Below are 24338 nucleotides of genomic sequence, written 5' to 3'. Positions count from 1 at the left end.
CTGCTGCCAAGCGTTACAAAGCCAGCTCCGGACTTTATGTAAGGGCCCGGCCCGGCCCCAGCGCTCCCCGGGGGGGGGGATGAGGGGGAGGCGAACCCCGCCCCGCAGCCCCCGACCAGGCGCCGCCAGCGAAGCCCCCCAGCGCCACGCGGTTCCCACACCAGCCGGTTTTGTAACCATCCTGCAGGCGCCGGCCAATGAGCGGCGCCGCGCCGGCTCACGTGCCCCGCGGTTTATATAACCGGCCGCTGGAGCCGGGCTACTTCGGTCGGCGCCGGGCGCCAGCAGCATGGAGTGGCGGGGGCGCAGCCAGGCGGTCGCCCCAGCCCCTTGGCAGCCCAGCCGCGGGGCCCTGTAGAGCGGGCCCGGGCCATGGGCTCCCACCCGCTGCTGCCGTTCGAGCTGGCGGCCGAGCTCTGCGGCAGCCCGCTGCAGGTGGATGCCCCGAGCCTGGTGCCCGAGTGGCAGGTGCTGCTCAAGCGGGCCGACGCGCTGGCCTACGGGGGCCGGCTCCACGAAGCCTGCCAGCTCTACCAGCTGGCCTCCCGCCACCAGCAGCTGCGGGCGGAGCAGCTGGAGAAGCTGGTGGAGTGCCTGGCGCAGGGCGTGCGGCTCCGGGAGCAGCTGCCCGCCTGCTGTAGCGGCGGGGGCAGCCTCCTGCAGCCCCGGGACTGGGATATCTTCAGCTGCCGCAAATGCCAGGGCTTCCTCTTCGAGCCCGTCTCTTTGCCTTGCGGACACACGTTTTGCAAAAAGTGCCTGGAGCGGGAGAGGGCCACCGCGTCCCGCTGCGCCCTGTGCCAGGAAGAAGGGGGCTTGGCGGCCGGGCAGCACCTCCGCGTCAATGTCATCCTCAGCAACCTGCTGGCCAAGTGGTTCCCCGGCCAAGTGACGGCATCGCAGCTCAGGCACGAAGGGAACCTCTTATATAAGGAGAAGAAGCTGCAAGCTGCCCTGCAGAAGTACGATGAAGCAGTCAGCCTCGGTAATGATACCCCCGCCCGCCCCCTCGAAATGATCTCCCACCTGTCCACCCACAGGGGCAGAGTTAAGGGGGTTAATGCTGCAAGACTTAACTCCTTAGAATTTGGATTTTTGTGTGTGTGCAACTTTTGCGACTGATCGATCACAGCCAGGCAAAGGGGATGTTAGAAGTCCAAGTTTCTAGCAACCAAAATTGTCCTTAGAATGCTGCTGTATGTGTCATTTATAGTCTTGCTTTTAAATCTGAGCCTATTTACCAAGTATTTTGACCAGGGCAAGTGACAGACTTTCATCCCAGGTGCAGCCATTGGGTGGTATTCCTAGCTATAACATTGGAGTGGGTGTGGCAGTTCACATGCTGTGCCGAGGACCTGCCATAAAGCCGAGTCCTCTATAAAGACGCAAGCGTGATTAATTGCTGGAGTATTAAGTGTATTAGTGCCAGTTTAAAATCTGAATCAGTTTTCCAAACAGTTTGTCCTGTACATACTACGGACTTTCAGCTTGTAGGTACAGGCAGCAGAATATACATGACATAACGGTGCTCGTTGTGTTTGGTGTTCGTAGTTTGACAGGGTAAACTAGTATCCATCATATTTACCTCTCTTCTCCGTCTCTTTTGGGGGGAGGGATAACCTTTAGGAATCTGTTACTGTATTGGTTTGTTTTTAAAGTCCAAAGTGAAACTAGGTCAGGAGAACAGTGTGTTGCATAAGCTTTTAGCCTGCGACTCTGGTCTGGATTCCCTGCCCCCTTCTTATGGAATGGTTGTATAACCAGTGAAGTAACAACAAACTGGGTCATGTTTCTGAAAGCATCCCAGAGGTTTGATCGTATTTATCAAAATTACGAGTGAGTCATTGTCACAGCTTCCCATTACATGGTGCTCATTGGAATATGCTTTATTTCAGGAGATGGTTGCTGCTTTTTGCCTAAAAAGGGCTTTTTCCTCTCTCGACAAACCTGACTTAGGCAGCAGCACGTGGTGAATCATTACTGGACATGTTGCAATGAGTGAAAAGATTTAAAATACCCTGGCCTAATTTGTTGAGGGATTTGCATGCCAAATGATTTTACTGGAGATTTAGTGTTAGATCTTAGAATAAATGCAAGTCACTTTTAGAACTCATGACAGTTCTGTGTCCTCTACAGTCCCCACCCAACAGGAACATGGTAGTAATCCAGAACAGCTAAACGAACTTCTGTAAACGCTGTTCAGTTTAACAATGTCAAGCCAGTAATAAACATTACAAACGGTTGTGAAGAAAACTGTGATTTATTATTTAACTATAATCTGGCTTCAAAATAAGTAATGTTGCATAAACTAAATGTAAAAAAAAAAGTTAAAATAACCATAAGGGTTCTTAGTCTGGGATATCCTTTAATTAAAGATCAGAATTTTTTCTTAAACCATATTGTGCCTAGCTGTTACAGCACACAGTGTATGAAACAATGGGGCCATTTGGTCTATGCTGTTATTAGACATTGTGAGTGAGGTAATATCTTTTATTGGACTAACTTCTGCTCATGAAAGAGAAGCAGTTGAGCTACAGAGTTCTTCTTCAGGTTGTCATTTAATTTTTTTGATTATAGTTATGTGCCATTTATGAATTTTGATCCCAAACCTTTTGAAAAGGGAGTTATTCATTTTAAAATCCCATCTATACTGTAGCAGCATTAATTGGGCCACAATAATAATTATGACATGCCTTAAATCTTTCTGATCAGCTTCTATAAACAATCTGATCCTCTGTCTGAGCTGGTGATTTATTTGTGAGCTGTAGTAAATTTTATGTATGCAGTGTTTAAAGCAGTTGTGTAATATAAATCTGACACCTTTGTACCTGGAAATCCCCAGTGAAATTGCCATCTCTTTTTGTAATTGGTTATTTAAATAATGGATGTTTGCTTTCCTGAGACCACTGGAAAAAGGCATTTGCTTAAGAAAAGAGTCCTAAAGAATAGGGCCCATGTCTGTAATGTTTGTAGTAATTGAGTCAATATTTCCATTACTTGCAGCTCCAAATGACCACTTATTATATAGCAACCGGTCCCAGATTAATTTTACTTTGAAATCTTATGAAGATGCATTGCATGATGCAGAAACAGCATGCAGGCTCCAACCATATTGGTCAAAGGTAAGTTCTAATTTTAACAAATGTATTTAGGGTAAAACCTCTTTGGCCATTCTGGTTACTTAGCAAATGCTGTAGCACAAAAGAACTGAACTTGAGAGATGTCTCAACATCTTAGATCAGTTGAACTCAAACACATTCCATGATGATACAACTGAGTTCTCTGGCTGGGGAGAAGGGCAGGGTGGCACAGGCTGCTGGCTGATAGACTAAGCACAATTGTCACTGACCTTTATGGAGGTCAGGCTCACATGCCCTGTTAAAAGTTGAGTGCAGTGCTTATATTGTGCTAAAGGAAGCATTAAGGAGAAGGTTAGGAGATGAAGTTGCAGGGGGAGGCTCTGTCCGGTGATGAGATGAGGGATCCCTAGGACTTCCACTGTACCAGCATTTAACTGTCCAGATGCTGTGAGGGTAAACTTGCATGTGTATCTGTTGTGAGGGTAGAGATGCAATACTTCTGTGAGAGCTAAATATGAAAAATCTTCAGACGTGTTGTGGTTAAAAGCTCAGACTTCTTATATTTCTTCTTTTGTTATTTAAGTAATGTGGACTATCAGAATTGCCTTGTGCCTGTATTTCACTTTTGGAATATTTTTTTCATAGTAATCATCTTGCTTTAATAAAGAGGCTCAAAAGGTGGTAAAAGAAATAAACTAGAACTGTAGATCTGTTTGCTTTCAGGGTCACTTAAGGAAAGGACAAGCATTAGCTAATATGGGGAAAATAGAAGATTCTTTAAGAGAGTTTCTGTTTTGCCTTGCCCTGGATTTTGGGAACAGGACAGCTAAATCAGAGGCTCAAAAGGTGAGTTCTTTAGCCTTGTGCAACAACACTTAGATACTGAAAATGAAATAGAGATGATCATTTTTCCCGTTTGTGGTGTGTGTGTGTATGTAAAGATTACATGGTGATAGCTGGGGCAGGGGGTATTCCTGTTCTAATTATGTTTTGTGTCCATTGCTATACTTCGAAAAGTTTAATTGGCGATCACAAGAAACACAGCACATGGTGTATGGAAAGGCTGTTTTGTGTGTTTAAAATTAGTAAGAGTTGCCTATGTAACTTAGATAACAGGAGAGTTGTTAAAAATCAATGGGAGGTTAGTATTGCACTCCTAGACTCCCTGCAATTACACTTCCAGTCTGTTTCCTAGTCTTATTACCAGGTAGACTGATGCTATCTATTGGGACAGAAGTGGAAGTTTCTAGTTAATGTTGTATCAGTTTGACTTAGACTGTGAAAACACTGCGCAGTAGGGCCAGGATTGCACTTAGGAGCAGCATCGCTCTTTTCACAGCCACTCAAGATGCTGTGAGCATCAGCAAGCAGAGAAGGCATGAAAGGGAATAGAGTAAACAACGGAAGTTTTTTTTTTTAAAAACAGTTTCAAAAGGCGGCTAATGATTAAAGATAAATGGGCAGTGTGACAGATCTATAATAAGCCTTTTCCAATAGCAAACTAAGCTGCAGTATACAGCTGTTTCGTTACCTTTCTCTTTAAAGAGCTGCTGCCAAGGTTGCCAATCCTTCTTTACATATCATGATGATTTTCAGTTAACACTTACCTTAAGGTTTGCATGTGTATGTTTGACCCTTCGTTGAAAATCTTTGCTGGGACACTCAATATTATATAAAATATAATTTAGTAGTGGTCCCTGCAGTGACAATAAACGAGTACATGTTTGCTCTGTTATGAGAAAGTGTTCGTGCACCAGTTTGATTATACTATAGTCAATTTGGGAGGCTTTGAGTGATTGTAGACATTTGTGTGGTGTTTTCCTGAATTGCCAGCATGTTCCTTTCCCAAAATGCAGTCTCATGCATTATCACTACAAAAATAATACATGAATCCATGACGACATCTTGTTTGTTGGAGCAAGATATAATGAACTGATACGTCTCTAAATTCAGGCTCAAAGTAGCCTTGTCCAAGAATGCTATTCATCCCTAAGTAATAGGGTCCTGAGGATGAACTAGACCAGGGGTCTCAAACTCAAATGACCACGAGGGCCACATGAGGACTAGTGCATTGGCCCAAGGGCTGCATCACTGACACCCCTTCCATGAGGCCCTGCCTTGCCTTTCCCTACCCCAACCCTGCCCCCAGGGGGTGCAGGAGGTGTGCACGGTGTGGCAGGGGGTTGGGGTGCAGGGTGTGGCAGGGGGCCTGGCGCCGCTTACCTAGAGCAGCTCCGGGGTGGCAGTGGTGCACGCTGGGGCCAGGGCACGCTTGCTGCCTGCCCTGACCCCACACTGCCCTGCTCCGCTCCAGGAAGCAGCTGGAACCATGTCCCTCGGGGGGGCGGGGGGGTGCATTCTGTGTGCTGCTCTTGCTGCTCCTCCAAGTACCTCCCCCGCAGCTCCATTGGCCACGGTTCCCCGTTCCCAGCCAGTGGGAGCTGTGGGAGGCAGTGCCTGGAAGCGAGAGTAATGCCTGAAGCCCTCTGTTGCCCTCTCCTCTCTCTCTGCTCCCTTCCCTCTGGGCCAGAAGCATGGTTCCGGCCGCTTCAGGGAGCGGCGCGGGGCTCGCGGCGCCAGGGGGTGGGCAGAGGGGCGTGCTGGGGAGAGGGGCACGGGGAACTTGGCAGGCTGCATGGGCCATGTGTTTGAGACCCCTGAACTAGACTTTGTCAGTTACAGAGTTCATCAAAGGATACGATATTCCATTGATTTTTTTTTTCAGACTGTTTGCGTAACAGTGACATAGCCCCTTTTTATTAAATTCTTTAAGTGAAAATTTGTCATTCTGCTCATTGTAATTGGCAGTCTTCATTGGAATGCATTTTGATGCTGAAGGTTCAATCCTGCAGTCTTACTCACAAGAGGAGTCCCTTTTTTGGCTTGAACAGGACTATGGATTGATTCTTGTTAATGCATGATGTGCTCAACACACTTACGGAAGCATTGCTGGACCAGGCCTGGAGTTTGGTGAAACAATTGCAGTCTTTTCAAACATCGAATTCCTATTTTTTTAAATACATTCAGTGAATCGCACTGTGCTAATGGTTAGCAATTTGCTAGTGGATTTTACAGATTTGTTTTCTGTTGGCAAGAAGCCATTGCCTGTTTTTCATGCCTGCAACTTTGCCACTGTCTCAATTTTTCTTTCTCAACACACCAATTATTTCTAACATAAGAGATTTGATTAGGCCTGGACCTAGGGGATGGTAAGTGCCCTCAGTTCCCAATTACTTCAATGGGAGTTTAGGATGCAGAGCACAAACTTGTATTAAATTCCTCAAGCAGTAGCTGCAGACATGTTTATGTAGAACTCTAGTTCTGCAGTCTGCAGAACACAATCCATATGTGGATAAGCGGTGTTATCCTAAAGAACAAAAACGGTTGATGACATATCAGCACATTTAACTCTGAAATTGACTCTTTTGCTTATTCTAAGCCTGCATCACACCAGCTTTTGTTTGTTCCTTTTGGGTTCCCCCTAAATCTAATTGGTTGTTGTCCAGGGGTTCTTGAGTGGTTTTGCAAATCAAAGATGTTTCTGTCAACCATCCCCTTCCTCACAATCTCCACTTTCCCTTAAGATATTGTAAGAGAAGATCTAAGTCGTGAAGTATGTATTCTGTTTTATATCACAGCTTCTACTTAGTTTATTTTCACCCATCCCGGGAAATGCTCAGGAACACTTACCAGATACCCTGCAGCTGTTGTCACCTCACTCTAGATTGAAGGGGAACCTTCTAAATTCAGTGGGATCTGGAGACAGCAGCCATAACCTACCAAGATTGCTCAAGGTAAAGATAAATTCTGATGTGTGGTTCTTAATTTTGATGTGTTGTTTTTACTGAGAATCAGAATACTTAATACAGACAAGCTAAAGAGTACTTTGGGGATTGAAAAGATGCAACAAACTAACTTACTGGATTCAACTTAATTGATGCATAAAAAAGGAAGGCTGTCGACTTCAAAAGATTTATTCTTTTATAGACTAGATCCTTCTTTTCTTGCATGTCAGAATTAATCCCTTTACCTGTGATAACAAATTCTAGATCTTCCATGTAGTTTACAGCAGAGATGGGCCTGAGTTGTAAAATTTGGATCCAGGTGTCCCCAAAGTTTGGGAGGTGTTCAGATCAAGGATTTTTATTTGGCCCTTAATAGATAGGCCATCCACCCTGGATTCAGATTAGCTATTCTGGGATCTTTACTGATAGGGGTATATGAGCCAGCCACGAGGTTGGTTTCAGATCCAGAGTTCACTAATGTTTATGGGAGTTTGGATTCAGAGGTTTGGCTGAGGACTATCTTTGTTTCATCCAAACATGAAACTCCATGGGTGTAAATTCTCTAACACAGCTGTAGGAAAGCTTTGCGCTAACTCCTGCAAACTAGAATGGTGGCTTTTGCACAGCTCTGCTCAGGTGCACCCCTAAGTCAATGCCATAGTCTTCTGGAAGGCCTTTTGTGCTTTCTGAGAGGCCCCCTCCCTCAGAGCACCATTCCTGAATGAGGTAGGTTTTTGGGAGGAGAGGAGACAATTCAACCCCCTGTACCTGCCTTCCTGTGTCCCATGGTCTGATGGCTCTTGACAATGACCTACAGTATCTACATTCATATTCACCAGGGAAGTAGGGGGGATCAGTCCCTTCATTTGATTTGGCAAACTGGTAGGCGTTGTCCTATGAAATGGTTACTACCTGGCCGTTGCATGGCAACAGTAGGATTAAGGATGATGCAGCAAAACTATTTCAATTTATGACCTGCTGTCTGGGATATTGTGACTGCTGTAAAGAAGAACCAGCAGCCCATTTTAGCTATTGAGTAAAAGATCCATCTCACTGAAGCAGCCTCTTGTATGTACTTTTCCTTTTATCAGTTTTGTGTATACTCCTACTCCTCCCTTGGAATAAAGATCATATGGTGTTTAGGCTTTTAAACTAGCAGTGTGATATATAAAATGTTTTTCACTCTTAACTTAAAGCCAGTCAAATGGGTTTTTCCATAGTTCAGGAAATGACTTACAGGGTGAGACTGCCAAAAAACTGCCTGAATCAAGTATCATGGCTAAGTTATAGACCCCTCTAAATGAAGGCTGATAACAAACAACACTGGGGTATGTGTGCTTGTTTTGTTGTGTATTGTGGGAAGATGGTATTTTTGACTGAAAATAAGGCCCAGACCCAATGGTTCTCAAACTGGGGTCCATTGGTTTGCAGAGCCCTTCCTGATGGTCCACAACATGACAACTTTTGAGATCTGAGTAGGAGTGTGTGCGCATGTGTGGAGTTCTCTTACAAAGTGATCTGCAGAATGAAAATGCTACAGAACTGCAGTCCTGATGTACAATCATCTCTTTTGCACAGGTAAATGTGGAACAGAAAAAGTGTTTCCCTGCTCAGGAAGAACAAAAAATGACTGACTGTGGCAGTCTGAGAAAATCCATTCAGATGATAGAAAGTGTAAAAGGCTGCTCAGAAGATGAGAACAAACATGACTCCGCCCCAGAGTCTGCACTTCTCATTTCTGAGAAATGCAGCCTTCTGAAGAGAAAGCACTGCTCTGAGGAAGTGAGAAGTGCTGAGGTGCCCTGCAAACTCATGAAGAAAGGTAAACCTGTTTAATAAAACTGGGGGCTGGTCCTGTACTATGAAATCAGTGGGAATTTTGCCTGAGTAAGGAATGCCATGTTGGATCCTTAATTCCAGCAGGAGTTTTCTCTAGTAAAGAGTGCAGGACTGGGCTCCAAATGACTCTGGATTGTAGTCAGGGCTTGAACTGATGTGGCCTTCCAGAGTCAAGATTCCTCTGTAAAAGTAATTACACTAATCAATCTAGAAAGAGAACAAAAGGGATTGAGCCAAGCCCTTGTTTACCAATTGGCACTGACATTTCTTATCATTCTCAGGGCTCATGTATGCTTATGGCACTCTGTCCAATAGTAATAGTATAATTAAATTCAAAATGTTTTGACATGCTTTATTCATACTTGCAAAGCACGAATGTTGTTCATTGCTCATAATGTCTGAGATCTCAGAAGTGTTTGGGCCTGATTCGTTCTCCATTCAGTGGATATACAGTGGCATGACAGGAGAATCCAGCCCTTTATATATTTCCAACAGTGACAACATGGTTGTGAGAGACACTGTTAATGCAAGACTAAATTCAAGCCTGTTGTGAGTTGTGGCCACTTATGCCAAGGCTGATTTTGGTGTCTGCACGTAAATTATTCATATGATCCTAATGATTCAATAACTACCCATAAATACATGCAGTATGTGATCACAGTACGTGTTAAAAATCAGATGCTGTTTTGTGAACTGACAAAACAGTCTGTCTCTGAAATGTTAAACCAGTCACACAGCTGTGTCCAATTATATATTCCAGTGATTTTTTTTTTACAATTATAAATAGGTACAATTGATGCCAAGGGATCTAGTGCTGGGTGCCGCGTTCCATTTGAATTTGTGGACCCCTCTGACCTGGATTGCTCTTTGTGTATGAGGTATCCATTATTTTCTACTGAATGTTTTTATGTTGTACCTGTTTTTCACTGCCATGATCTATGGCATTCCCTAGCTTGCTTGGTTGCTTATTTTTCTGTCATTTGGAAGCTGTTTGGTGTGGGATGGGTTTTCCCCCCTCACTTGTAGTTATTTGGTTCTGAAAAGTTAACTATGAATGGGACTATGACTGAAAGCTTTTGATGTGCCCCAGACAAATGACTGTTCTGACACGATGTATCTTTTGCCAGAGTTAAATAGAGTAATGAACATATCTGAAAGACTTCTTACCAGCCACTATGTGGCAGTCAACACTTAGTCCTCTGCAGTTAATTTAATACATACGCCATGTAGTGATTTTTTTTCATAATGCTTGAAATATTTGAAGAGTTGATTTCTATGAAAACACTTTACTATAGTGGCACCATTTTACATAAAGTAGTGTGCCTGTGTTGCAATAGTAAAGGCCTTATAAGCAAATAGAAGTCCTTTGTGTGGGTCTCTAGTACTTAACCAAAATTCAGCACAGGTAACCAAACATAGGCTCAATATATACTCGCTCACTGTTCTGTTCACACAGTTAAATATCACTGATTTCTCCTCAGAGATGCTTCTAATTTAAACAGGAGTTGCCTAACACATTAGTTTTATTATTGGTCTTCCATGCTCCATTAAACTTTGACAGAGGCAGATACATCTTCCCAACTAACATTTAAAAATCCACAATAGTTTATCTTCAAGCCAGTGTGTGGCAATAAGTTAAACCATAGAAAAGCACTACTATATTGTAGCTATTATAGGTCAACAAAAGAGCAAGTGTAGACTGCAGATAGAGTTCAGATACAAGATGCTAACCTAGTTCTTGTAGCTGTGTACAAACAAGCCTGACTTCAAATCATGTTTGTTAAAATGTATAGCAAAACTAAGTATAATTACCATTAGAATTGTGTGCAGAAGATGTAAAGTTTAAGCACCTTTCACAGATCTGTCAGTTTGTGTAATTTCAGGAGTTACTTAAGCAGTCCTCAATTAGGATGATTACCTTGACGTGCAACCATAAGAATAAGGAGTTGTTCCTTTCTCAGGGTTCTGACAAAGACACAGTCACACCCCAGGGAGGGAAAAAAAAAAATCGCCAAAACCAATTAGCTGTGTTCTGGATTAATCTCCTATTCGCTTTTAGCTTTTAAATGAATTGGTGTTTGGTTTTTTGGGGTTGGCTTTTTCTGGACACAGGGCTGCACCAGTTTGGATTTGTCATTCTTTTGACAAGTCTTCAAATATTTTTGCGCCATCTTAAGATTGCTTAAAAACAAAATGAAATATTTTGGAAGAATTAGTGTATTTGGTTTGGCTAGTTTCAGCTTCGAACAAATTGTTAAAATAAAACAAATAAAATCAGAAGCCTAAACTATAAACCTGAACAAGTGCTCCAAAAATTTACACACTATCAAAAGATTCAGTATTCGTAAGAGCAAAACTTTCTCCAACACTCCCTCCCTCCACCCCTACCATATGCGCACACAATTTGAATTTGGCTGTTTTAATGAGGATGTCAGTTTGACTGTTTACAAAGCCATTTTCAGATACATTTTTTTAAAAAGTTACTTAGCTCTGACCCTTTATCTTCCCTGACTGTCACAATATTGGCCCTGATCCTGAAACTCAGGACAGCACAGATCCTTGCAGCCACATAGAGTCCCACTGAAGTCCTTGAGACCACATGGATGTAAGGGCCTGTGTAAGGAGATCCTGTTGGAGGATCTTCCTCTGTGTTAATATCAGTGGCAAGAGTGGTCCTTATCCATATTATGTAATTCAGAAATGTCTTATCCATGATTTTGAGGCTGAGATGTACCTTGGACTAATAGTGACCTTTCACCAACTAACTGCAGAAGCTACTATTGACCTACTTCGTGTAAGTGGTAAAGTGTTATTGACCTATATCCACTTCAGCGGCATGCAGTAAGCAGTGGCAGAACATGTTTTGAGGTGACGAGTCACCCATTCCAGCTGTGGGGGGCCCAGCAAACTGTCCTGATAGGAAGAATAGTAAGATGCCAATATGGCAGCTCTTTTGTGACCTAAAAATCAAAAAGGTATCCTACAGAAATGGAAACATGGACATATTGTTAAGGATGAGGTATATTCAGTCATGCCTTAGCCTAGGGGCTGGATGGATGAGCTCTCAAGGTCCCTTCCAGCCCTACATTTCTATGCTTCTGTGTTTGCTTGGAAGGTATTTCCCAATGGGGTGAATATTTTTGCTGTTGTCCTACTGCACCTGACATGTGGTCTCGAGAAATATATATTTTAGAGAGAGATTTCTTCAATTTGTGAGGCTTAAATCAGCCCCCATTAAACTCAATAGCAAAACTCCCATTAGTGCAGTAAGAGCTGGATCAGGACTATGATCTAATAAAGACATTTCCTGTGCTATAACTTTAAAGTTGTATTTGTCCAAGTAAATAATTGTAAGTTGATTAAATATACTCACTTTAGAACTTGATATTAAGCATTTTAAAGCAAAACAGGTAATATTCTGCAGTAAAGTTTCTGCTCTTCGAACAATTGACAGGATTTTAACTGATGTGCAACAAGATAACTGGCATTATAGAATCCCATATGTTCCCTCACTAAATGTCTGTATTTATAGCAATTAATAAACTGGCTATTGCTTTTTTAAAGTGTCATTAGGAGTCAGTATGTTCTTAAACATACTTGCATGCTGAAAAAATTAAGTATGGAATTGTTTTTATGCATGGACAGTAGCACCCAGATTTATCTTGATAAACCAGTTTTTTCTTTTTAAAAAAAAAAATTACCTTTAATAAAGTGAACTTAATTTTATTTAGCCTGACATAACTACTTATGAGGCCTTAAAATATTGAGTGGGCTTTTTTTAAGATCAAAGTAATTGGTTTTGAATGGTCTTATTTCTAGTTTCAATGATTAGAGAGACTTTTGTAACATTCCTGGGGTTTTGGGGGGGGGGGGTGTTTGGTTTTGTTTTTTAAATGCTCATCAGCAGGGAAAGATCTCTTCGGAATTTATATACCTTCTTCCACTGAATTTAGCCAGAAAAGACCACTAACTTGAAAACAGAATCACAATGTGTATAATGTTTTGATGAAATATGACTCTAATGTGCATTTATTTTGTGGGAGAATGTTCAGCTGGAAGTTAGCTATGTAATGTATTCAAACAAAACTAAATTCTCCAGCATTAGATATGGTAACAATAGTGTATACCAATTTTATTAATCCTATAGGTCCCAAAACAATTATGCATGTGCTTAATTTTACTCATGAGAGTTAGGGTTTGCCAAGATCAGGGCCTTTATTTTTAATCAGCTTAATTTGAAAAACATAAGGCGTATCTTATTATTTTTTGTACTGCCATTCATCACCATAGCATGAGTGCAATCCTGTTCAAATGAAAATCAGTGACAAAACTTTTGTTGACTTCAATGGAACCAGGATTTCAGAGAACCTTCAACATTAGATTGGCAATAGCAAAATGCCTATGTTGAATAAATACAAAAATTGTGAAAAGCAAGAAACAAATTTCTGACTAAATTGCACAGAATTCTAACTACTGAATAGATATGAAAAGATGTTATGAAGTAGCCTTTTATCATCTTGCCACACGATATTGTCGCTTTTTTGTTGTTTGTTCCATTCCAGGCTTTTTTATGAACCTGTCACCACGCATTGTGGGCACACCTTCTGCCTGAAATGTCTTGAAAGATGCCTAGATCACAACCCAAAATGTCCCCTGTGCAAAGAAGGTCTTTCTGAGGTAATGATACATGAATTTACTCCGCATAAACTGGAGGGGAGGGGGAATTAATGATTTCAGAAATCCACTGGTATATCCAAATATACTTGAAATCCCATATGATTTGGGGAAGAAGCCTTTTTTAAATGTCTCTACAGCTCCAAGAGCTCATGAAGTTTTCTGTGTTTAAACACTTAAGACCTAAAGCCCTGATCAGCACAGAGCTCACTGTGTGTGGTTGCAGATTGAGATCAGCAGTGCTCTGCCTAGTTAGCCCATGTGGCACATCCTACTAAGGGCTAAGGTGTTACTTTTTGTCATTAATTGTTCACTTGAACTTCTTCAATCATGTTCTTAATTCATTCCTTAAAAGGATACTGTCAAGTAGCTTAGATGCTAATTTTTCCCTGCCTTAAAATTGTTAAATTTATTTGTGTGGCCTTCACTAGTAGGATTTGGTATGCTTTCTTTGTCTCTGGTTTACTGTTCAATTCTTGCTCTGTCTTTTGCAGGAATGCATATTTGTAATTAAAGTTTTTTATAAAAATTTGGGAGGTGAGGGTTGGCAGAGAATAAACTGTTAAACATGATGAGAAATGTCTCCAGATTTCAAGGGTGGGATTTTTAAATATGCTTGGCACTGGTCAACTCCCACGAACTAACAATTTTTAATTGTAGTGGAGAGGGGGAAGAGAGTAGGTAGGGTTTGTAGAGTCTATACAATAATATTTTGTTCCCTCTTCTGGCTCTGTGATACATTGTCAATGGCACTAGTGTTGACTCGTTGCTGCCCCAACCAAAAGTAAACAAAATGAGTACAGTTAATTTTAAGCTCCCTGGGAAACACAGCAATGATATAGATGTATAAAAATTCTGAGACACACCTGAACTAAACCAGTTGGGAAAGAAATGATCTCTTCAGAGTGAACACATTTAAAAGACACAGGAAACTCTAAATGATTACCACATATACTATCATAAGGCAGTTCATTTATAAGCTGACCCCCCCACCCCAAGATGGATAAGTAAAAATGGAAAATTTTTATGACCCATTCATAAGTCGACCCTATAATTCAGGGGTTGGCAAACTTTGGCTCCTGGGCCATGAGGATAAGCAGCTGGCGGGCTGAGAGGTTTGTTTACATCACGTGTTGGTAGGCAAGGAGGTAAGCCTAAGTAAACAAAGTGTTCCGGCCTGCCCGCTGCTTACCCTGATGGGGTGGGATAGCAACTACTACAGAAATTTTGGGGCAGAGGGGGAAGAAGCTGGGGGTCAGGGGAGTAATCCCTGGGACCCCCACACTCTCCCCATCCCTTCCCACCTTACCTGGGGCAGGCCAGGGGAGAATGTCTCTGGCCTGGCCAGAGCTGCTCGGCAGGCCAGACTGGGCAGCATGGCTGCAACCTGCCAGCCCCGGAGCTGCAGCTGCTTGGGAAGCTGTGGGTAGAGCAGCCTGGCCAGAAGCTGAGACACTCTGGCCCTGCCTCCTCCCTGCTGGCTGTCCTGCCTCTCCTTGCCCCCTCTGTGGGAGGGGCTGTGTCCCAGCTCTCCCTCTCTCTATACCTGTTCATAAGCCGACCCCCTTCTCTGATGCTTCTTTTTTTTTTTACTAAAAAAATTCGACTTATGAACAAGTATATATGGTACTGCACTTTGACACTTTAACTCTTTCAATGTAGTAATGAAACTGAAGCTCATCATGCATCCAGCTGTTTCTGCTAGGTCTTGGGGAAATACGAAAGCCCATAGGAAACGGCCACCCCCCAGCAAAATGACACAGTAGCTTTTTGGGGGTTTAGTTACTGTCTGTGTAGGTTATCCATACCAATTACAGGAGTAATAAACAAAGAGCCCAATCCTGCAAGCTCTGGGCATGGAATTCCCCATGACATCCGTTTGATGCATGACGTTCATGTAGGATATTGGGTTGTAATGCTGTTCTGTATTGCTTTGAAAAGTCTTCTGAAAAATCAGTGCCCTTCCCATCTCTTTATAATAGTGTGGTGCTGCAGGAGTACACCCAAACCAGTAAGGGGTGGTCCTCACCTCTCCTGTAACCCTGGGTACTCCCATGCTGTACAGCTCTGGCTCGGAGCCCTGACACCAACAGCCTCTCACAGCACAGTGGCTTCACCCTAGAGTCGACCAGTCTGGTTGCTGCTTGCCGGGGTAACCCCAACAGCCCTTCCAGTCTCGGATCTCTCCAAAACCATCACACACAAGACAAGTGCGTGTCTGGCTTCAGTAAAAAGACCAGAGTTGACACTTCTATAGTACAGTAATATTGTATTGAATCAGTTGACTCAATTGCTTATTCTTTGGAGTCCAGAATCCCAGGTCCTGGGTGTCTGGACCTTGATTCCCACAAGCAGGTTGGAAAGCAAGGAGGGAAATGGATTAGTGACCATTTCTGTTTATAATGGAAGTGACCAAATACAATGAAGAAAAGGCTACATCGGCGGAAGCTTTAGTAAAATAGCGCATGGCAGCCATTGCTATACGTTGTTTGATAGCTGCTCAGTTGTGCCTTCTTGTTGCAGTGCTTGGCTCTGAGGAAATACTGCAAAACAGTACTGATGGAGGAGTTAATAGCGAAGTATCTTCCAGAGGAACTCACTGAGAGAAGGAAGATTTATGAAGAGGAAATTGCAGAGCTTTCCAAGTACGTAATCAGTTTGCGTGGGCTTTCGTGGGGGCGGGGTTTAAACCAATCTTTAAAAGTAGTTTAGCTAGCAACTGAATGGCTCTCATCACTGTAGAACATGTCCTAAGGTACTGATAAAGGAGCTTACTCTGTATTACGTGATTCAAGAAGGGAAGGGTTCAGACACACAAGACTGAACTGCAAGCTATCTGGTAGCATGCTCTTGTGGAGGAAATCCAAGCCAATAATATGAGGTGCATTACAATGACATTGTGTTCTCTTGGCCTTTGCACATGTCACAGTGACTTGAAGTGGAATTTCACCCCAGTACACGTGGATTGGAAATTGGATGGGAAAGGGGGAGAGTTGAGGAACATCCGAGCTCTAAAGCAGCCTCGGGAGATGAGGTGATAACTCTTTCTGGCTTTGCTGGAAGGATTTAAAAAAAAAAATAGTTCCATTAATTATAATGGAATATCATTACCATTATCTGGAAAGATGAAAGCAAAAAATAGTTTAACTGTTTTTGTATAATACAGAAATCTTGTTTTTCCATTTGATTTTATTGTAAAGCACTCTGAGATCTTAGCAAGATAAGGCATCCTCTAAATTGCATTGTTTCATCATATGTCTGTAGTTTGTACCTTTCTAATGCTTTCTCAAAGATGGTGCATGTTTTCCTATATATAGTGGGGTTTTTTCTTATAGCTTAAATAAGAACGTTCCCATCTTTGTCTGCACAATGGCCTATCCTACAGTCCCTTGCCCTCTGCACATCTTTGAGCCGTGTTATCGACTGATGATTCGAAGATGCATGGAAACTGGCACCAAGCAATTTGGAATGTGTATCGGTGATCCTATCAAGGGGTGAGTGAGCAGTGCACACCAGTGGTGGCAGCTGCATTTCTAGATCAGACCAGTGATCTGTTTAGTCCAGTAGCCTGTCTGTACTAGCTGCCTCAGAGGAAGGTGCTGAAAACCCCATAATGGACAACTGTGGAATAACAGGCAGGAGGGTGGTGGTGCGGGGGGGAAGGTGGGGCAGCGTTTCTTCCTAGCAGTGTTAGTGGTAGGCTGATGTACTGAAGCGTGAAGATAAGATTTATATCCCTTACTGTACACTTTTACCCTGGCTCACAGAAGGTTTAGGTATGGCTTGAGGAAAAAGTATTTTCTTAGTTTTAAATTTATTTCTTTGGTACCGCCAGCCAAGTTGGAATGCTAACGAATTTTACTATTAAAAGAAACAGTCATGTTATCAGGTCAGATTGACATCTCCACTGTATTAAATATAGTGGTTGGGATAGAAGTATAGTCAGCTTAGTACATGGACTGGCTGAGCATTTACATCATGCCATTTACAGCAAAGTGCCAATCTTGTATCACCCTGCCTTGAAGCCCACATCTGCATTTTGACTTCTCACCAGTGTCATAATGGTCTGTATGAGCCAGGGACTGCAAAGCAAAGCTTACTAAAATCATTGGTAAGTTTTTTTTCTTTGTAGATTTCATAGTCCTTCCATAGTGCTTACTATCCTTAACCCTACTGGGCCATAGAGGTTTTCACTGAACATTTGAAGTTCTTACATTTTGAAATGTAGATAAATAATAGAAAGTGAAATATCCTTCTAGAACAGTTGCACTGGTGCAGTATGTGATTACCTAAGATATTCCATTGCACAAGAAACTTATCAGTATTCTAAAATTCAATGGCAACAAACTACATTAATGCAGAATTAAGGTTGTTCGGGGGTATATTGTTCCCTTGCAAAACACTGAGTTGAGCAAAACTCAAACTGCTGAAAACCAGGAAATGCCCAGTTAAGATCGCCCATGCAACCTTAAATCTGCCCTCTTTCAGCAATGCTCCAATATGCCCTGTAACGGCACACTTTGCTTTGCCAACCCTATAGTTGCTGAAATGTGCTAGCTCTTTACCTCCTTTTTACTGCCCATTCATTCTCACTCACAGGATTCCATGTAACACTATTAAAGGACAAAAATGAGAGGAAAATTATCATAGCTCCTGGACACACATCTCTGATATGATCCAATGTATGAGATGAACACCAGGAATAAGGCTCAGATTATTTCCACCCAAATGAATCCCCACAATGCCCAGTATGACACAGCTTCTTAAATCACTGGTTAGATGATGCAGAGTGGGCAAAACATGATGCCTGCGCTGTCCATTCCTCAGTTCTGTGCAATGTTTCTTTGAAAACCATCACATTAATCTGCCCTAGTAACTACTTGGACCAACCAGTCCCCCCAGGAGCTAATGAAAAACAGATTTTTTTTTTTCCCCCAGGCAAGTCTTGAACTGGTGGTTTACCACCCATCCCTGTGAATCCCCTATAAACCCCTTTCCCTTGCTGCAGCTCCAAACCCCTCTCCCCTTATTACTCAATTCCTCAGCCTCCTAATAGCCATCTCCTTCCAGGAAGCAGTCACATTTAATTTTTTTCCTCCCCTGTAGACTTTGATTACATTCTCCCACAAAATAAAATTGCCACCTATGACTTGCAAATTGCAGCTGCCTCTGGCCACTGAGTCCAAAACTCCTTTTGTCTAAGATGTGGGGCTTGTAATTTATCCTTCGTTATGTTAACTGAAGAGGGTGAGTTCACCACCATCTGTCTTAGTGTGGTCTGTGATTCATCCAGCCATTAGTACATCTCAATTTAACAGAACAAGACAGCAGAAGGGAACTGGTTTGATTTTGGTTTTGAGGCCTGTAACTTGGATCCCCTAGGTCAGATAACCCCACATTTGGATCATTAATGCTACCCTTTGCCCCCATGAGGGGCACCAAATTTCATAGCAATCCAAGTAACCATTTGGCTTTTAGAGTACTTACAAAAGTCAAGCTTTAAAGCATCTAAAATGGCAGGCGTGGAAACCCTGTAGCCGCCTTTCTGTGTTGGCGCATATGCGCTGTAAAAGGTACATTTTCTTAAATACTATTCTCCGTTTGGGTCCCCCAAAGATTGAATGGGTGCCATGCACTACCTGGAGTAAAACTCTGATTTGAGACCATTGTGATCTGCATCACATTAATAGTTAACTTTAATCTCTAGCTCTGTGTGCAGGGAAAAAAAACCACCTAGAAACTCTTTGAAAAATGGCTTGGGTGGGGTGGGGGGGAAGGGCTTGTATCTCAGAACCCCTAGCCCAAAGGATCCCAATTCTTGGTCACTAAGCCAACTGTGAACCTTCCTGAGGCAGGACAAATTTCAAATGAATCCAGCTAAGTGCCTCGGTTTTAGAGAACTTAGAAAAGTTGGCCTTATTATAATGGTGCTGGGCATTCAGCTGGTCAGCTTGCCTGAACATTCATGAAGGTACAGTTTTGAAAAGAAGTGTTGTATAACCTGAAGGAGGAGAATAAAAATATGCATTACATGTTGCACTCATTGACACTGGTAAATATCTTTGTATTAGAGTGGCTGTTCAGTAAATCTACAGAACTGAACCTGGAAAGAATACAACCAGTTTATTTGCTTTTGTTTTTATTTTAAATAGGTTTGCTGATTATGGCTGCATTCTGGAGATCAGAAATGTTGAATTCTTTGCTGACGGTCGCTCTGTAGTAGACAGCATTGGCAAGAGGAGGTTTAAGGTGGTAGAGCACAGCCAGCGTGATGGATACAACACAGCAGATATTGAGTACATTGAGGATCAGAAGGTGAGTTTACCGAAGATTATTTTCTAAGACTTTTTATCTTTATAAAAGTAGTGTGTATCAGGATGGGATCTTGCCAGGCTTCCTAATAGGGTACTTCAAGCTTGCTTTATACCTGTAATCTGATTGGATCTGGCCCTATTCCCACTGAAATCAATTTCCAAATTGGATTGAGTCCATTATCCCCAATTTTTTTTAAGTGCACTATTATTGAGAAAATATGTAACACACTCAAAATGTGTTAGGTGCTGTGCAAACCTGTCCTGTATTTATAGGAAGACAGTGCCTGCCACAAAGTTTTCATACAAAAAAAACCTGAATACAAATCATTTGGGGACCCATTTTCATTTAAATATATAACTCTAGTAAGTGGTGGTTGGATTTAGCCTGACCAACATTTTGTTCTGAAAATGGATTTTTTTGTTTTAGAACCTAGAGGTGAAGGAAAAAGGTTGAGAGAAACGTAGATTGAGATACTTTTCAGAAAAATAAACCAAAGAACAAACTTTCAGGATCTGCCCTAGAGTTTTCAAAAGAATTAAGAGTGTGTAGTGCCTTTTGAAAATGTAATTGGAATTAAGTCCAGCCTCACCCTCTCTCTCTGTGCTCTCTTCAGGTGCAAGGAGAGAGCTATGCTGAGTTACTTGTTCTACATGATTCTGTATATGATCAGGCTTATATGTGGTTTAACTCACTCAAACAAGCACTCAAGAGTCGAATTCTCAGTCATTTTGGTCCAATGCCAGCTAAGGATCCTGACCCACAGGTACTTGACTTTATATTTATCCAGGAATAGAGGTTGTCATTTTTATTGATTACAGGACGTTTAGCAATCACACTGATAAACCAAGAAGAATTTTCTAATTCATTGAAGAAAATATTAATCCTCTTCTTTGACCCTGTATAACCTGTTCAATATCTGAATTGTTGCCATAAGCTACTGCTGCAGTAACTCTGAGCGAGTCAGTATTCATATTTATTTCATTTTAACTTCCTGAGAAATATTGACCAAATTAATCCCTATTGATTTCAGTGAACGTGCACCATTTTGTAATGTAACTGAATTTGTCCCAAAGTTTAGGTAGAAAATAGCGATTGTACAAAACGGTGACAACTGCAGGACAAACTTGATGCTAGTGTTACAGGACTCAGTACTGCAAGGTGCTGGAGACCCTAAACTCCAAGTACTAACAGAGTATAACAGATGTTAGGGTGCTAAATCCCTAATAGATAGGGCCCTACCAAATTCATGGCGATGAAAAACGCATCACAGACCATGAAATCTGGCCTTCTCCCATGAAATCTGGTCTCTTTTATGTGCTTTGACCCTATACAGATTTCACAGGGGGAGACCAGCATTTGCAAATTGGAGGCCCTGACCCAAAAGGGAGTTGCAGTGGGGTCACAAGGTTATTTTAGGGGGTCACAGATTGCTACCCTTACTTCTGTGCTGCCTTCAGAGCTGGGTGGCCAGAGAGCGGCAGCTGCTGGCCGGGCGCCCAGCTCTGAAGGCAGTGCCCCACCAGCAGCAGTGCAGAAGTAAGGGTGGCAATACCGTACCATGCCACCCTTCTGCACGGCTGCCTTTAGAGGTAGGCAGCTGCTGACTGAGGGCCCAGCTCTGCAGGCAGCAGCGCAGGAGTAAAGGTTGCAACACCATACCATGCCCTCCTTACCATACCATACCAGCGCCATTGCCAACAACAGCAGCACAGAAGTAAGGGTAGCAGAGCCACAACCCCCCTTGCAACCACCCCACAACTCCTTTTTTGGGTCAGGATCCCTACAATTGCAACACCTTGAAATAGCTGAAATCATTAAATGTATTTTTTAAATTGACCAAAATGGACCATGAATTTGGCAGGGCCCTTACTTATAGGTTTGGGCCCACTAAGACATAGTATGAAGATAATGCAGAAGACACAAACTACATATTACTAGAGGCAAAAATGGGTCTAATCCAAACACTGTAAATTATAGAAAAGTTTAGGATCTGGGTATAAACTGTGTACGTCTAACTAGAAGTTATTAAAATGGCATTTGGAGGGACCCTATAGAAAGCATTTCTTACTAAGAGCCAGTAAAAACGTATTGTTCCATACCAAGATATTTTGTCACTGACAGCATCTTAGCTTCTGTATCATAATGTATGTGTTCTCTATTGCAGGCTAGCCCCAATGGCCCTGCATGGTGCTGGTGGGTCCTTGCTGTCCTTCCACTTGAGAGTAGAGCTCAGCTTCCGTTTCTTGCCATGAAATCCCTGAAAGACCGCTTGAATGGCATCAGACGTGTCCTTACGTTTATGTCCCGTACAAGGTCACGATGATGCTGAGAACCAGCTGTGAAGCCTCTTGCAATACTTGACTGGAGTTTCTCTTGTAACTATATCTAACTGCAATAATGTCTTATGGATTTGTGTGTCAAAACAGGACAAGTTTTGAAGTCTAACTTTCAAAGGAAATAAAATATGAAGAGCCAAGGATATTTACAGATCATCCAGTAGTATCCATTTGATCTCTGAACTTTCTTGAGACGAGTATTCAATTGTTGCACTGCTAGGCTATTATCATCGGTGTTATATACCAAAACAAAGTGGTCTTGTTTGCCATAACCCTTTTGAAAGTTTGAGGTGGGTTTCCTGTAGTAGTAGATAAAGGAAATCTGTGCGGTTTAATGTGAAAGAAATACTGATAGTGTTAAAGCATTATTTCAATGAACTGCAAAGTCTTTTATTCCAAATGGTTCAGGTTTATGTAGCATTGTGTATTATAATGTCCAACTTCTGTTTGATCATTTATTTTTGCACTGTCTTTTTTTGGTTTCCAAATGTATATTTGTAATTATTTGTGTACATTCTCTACACAGAAAGTAAGCTGCTCTATTTATTTATGGTGTCTTACCATGTATGAATGACTAGGGGAAAAGATATTAGGAATACACAAACTACTACTTCGATCATTTTTCAATACATTTGTGTTTTGAGTACTTTGAATGTTTTTCTACTATCTCCAGTGATCTATATTCTAAGAAGGATTGACCCCAACACAGCCAGCCATGAATATGCAGGCTTTGTCTGAAACAGTTCATTGTTGCTGGGTAGAGCTTGATCCTACAATCTTAACTGGTCCCCAATCAAGCAAAGCACTTCAGCATATGCTTAAGTATATTTGTGGCTTTGGGTAATAAACTTCAGTGGGCTTTGCCCAGAGAGATGACTGAAGGATCCAGCCATTAATTTTGCACAATATAAAGAGTAGCACTATGCAGCAGTTTGCAGTGAAATGTTGTATTTGAATTGCTATGAGAGTATCACAGCTACCTACAAACACAATGCAGGAGCTGATAGGTGTAAGAAGCAACCTTTCACAAAAGAGAACTAGAGAGGGATTTTTCACTTCAGGTTATTAGAGATTCTTTATATCAACCCTTTTACATGTTAAGATCTTATGTTTGTAATTAATATTATGATTTTTTGCTATGTAGGGCTCCAGGAGGGCTCACAAGAAGGAAGGTATTTTAATAAACTTTCTATTTATTCCACCTCCAGATTTTTCCATTAGCCACAAGTCTCTACCTGATCTCTTTGTGTCTCCTGTCAGACTGTGAGCAGCTTGATAGCTAATGGTTAAAACCCCAAAGGCAAATGAAAACTGGGTTTCACTTTTTCTGCATCTTTTGCACTGTGTAACATTTTGGGCCTGATCTTGCTTCCATTAAAGTCAGTTGGAGTTCTACTATGGACTTAAGTGGGAGCAAGTTTGGGTCTTTGTATCTAAACTATGGATTTCTCTCTTCAGAGAGCAAGTAGGATGGATGAAAATTCATATTGCCCAGAATAGTATTTATTAGTGCATACCCTTCTGGAAAAGTCCTGTAGAATTTAATAGAATATTGTCATCTTTCCATAGGCTTTTAAAATCATTTTAGTTGAGATCATTTATTTTATTTCAGTTTTATGGTTTTGAGAGTAATTTATGAACCCTGTTAAGTTTCTGTAGAATGTAGTTTTTCATCCTTATTAAATTCTACGGCACTCTTCTTTAAGTGCCATAGAAACAAATTGTCACACGTTTCAGTATTCCATCTAGTGAGGCAGATTGAAAGTATATTTTGTTGTTGCTTTAGCTACCTTGTAAATACTACAGGAAACTCATTTCCATGCTGTTAGTTTGCCACACTTTTCTGTAGATGATACTGTGCCTGTTTGTGAGAATAATATATGTATAGGGCTTCTGTTTTGGGGGTTTATTAATTTCATTTTTTGGCATTTGTTTTGAGTTCTATGTAGATATCCAAAAATGGGGCTTTCCTCTTAGTACAGTTTCAAACAGCATTACATTAGAGGGCACTAGGGAACCTTTTAGTGTGAATCAGCCGGGTCTATGCAGACCAATTAGTGTGCAATATGCTAGTGAACTTCAGAAATCACACATCCCTAGTTCACATTACTGCTCTGTGTTGGCAAATCCTTACAAGCCAATGAGCAGGGACATCGCCTATATAAACAAACTGCACTATGAAACAGGTGAAGTCAACATGAATTGAGTAACCATTTCCAATTTCTTTTTTTAATTGGGATGTTTTATCCATGTCTAAAAACCAAAAATCAGAAGCCTTATATGTATTATGTACACCTGTTTTAAACCTT

The 24338-nt window shown here is 41.8% G+C and overlaps 1 protein-coding gene across 1 annotated transcript; it reads left to right on the top strand.

The window, feature by feature from the left end:
- The first annotated feature begins 372 nt into the window (after positions 1-372).
- Positions 373-23835, top strand: LONRF3 (LON peptidase N-terminal domain and ring finger 3). The gene is made up of 12 exons (XM_074962666.1): positions 373-985; positions 3004-3122; positions 3804-3926; positions 6719-6874; positions 8444-8687; positions 9492-9582; positions 13267-13381; positions 15902-16023; positions 16714-16872; positions 19531-19693; positions 20307-20456; positions 21858-23835. Exons 1-12 carry the CDS (start codon positions 373-375, stop codon positions 22014-22016), a joined length of 2214 nt encoding a protein of 737 aa, XP_074818767.1. The 3' UTR covers positions 22017-23835.
- The last annotated feature ends 503 nt before the right edge of the window (positions 23836-24338 follow it).

The sequence above is a fragment of the Natator depressus genome, chromosome 9 (genome assembly GCF_965152275.1).
Source record: "Natator depressus isolate rNatDep1 chromosome 9, rNatDep2.hap1, whole genome shotgun sequence".
Classification (NCBI taxonomy): domain Eukaryota; kingdom Metazoa; phylum Chordata; order Testudines; family Cheloniidae; genus Natator; species Natator depressus.
Note: the sequence above shows the minus strand (reverse complement) of the source record. Positions and strands in the feature narration are given on the sequence as shown.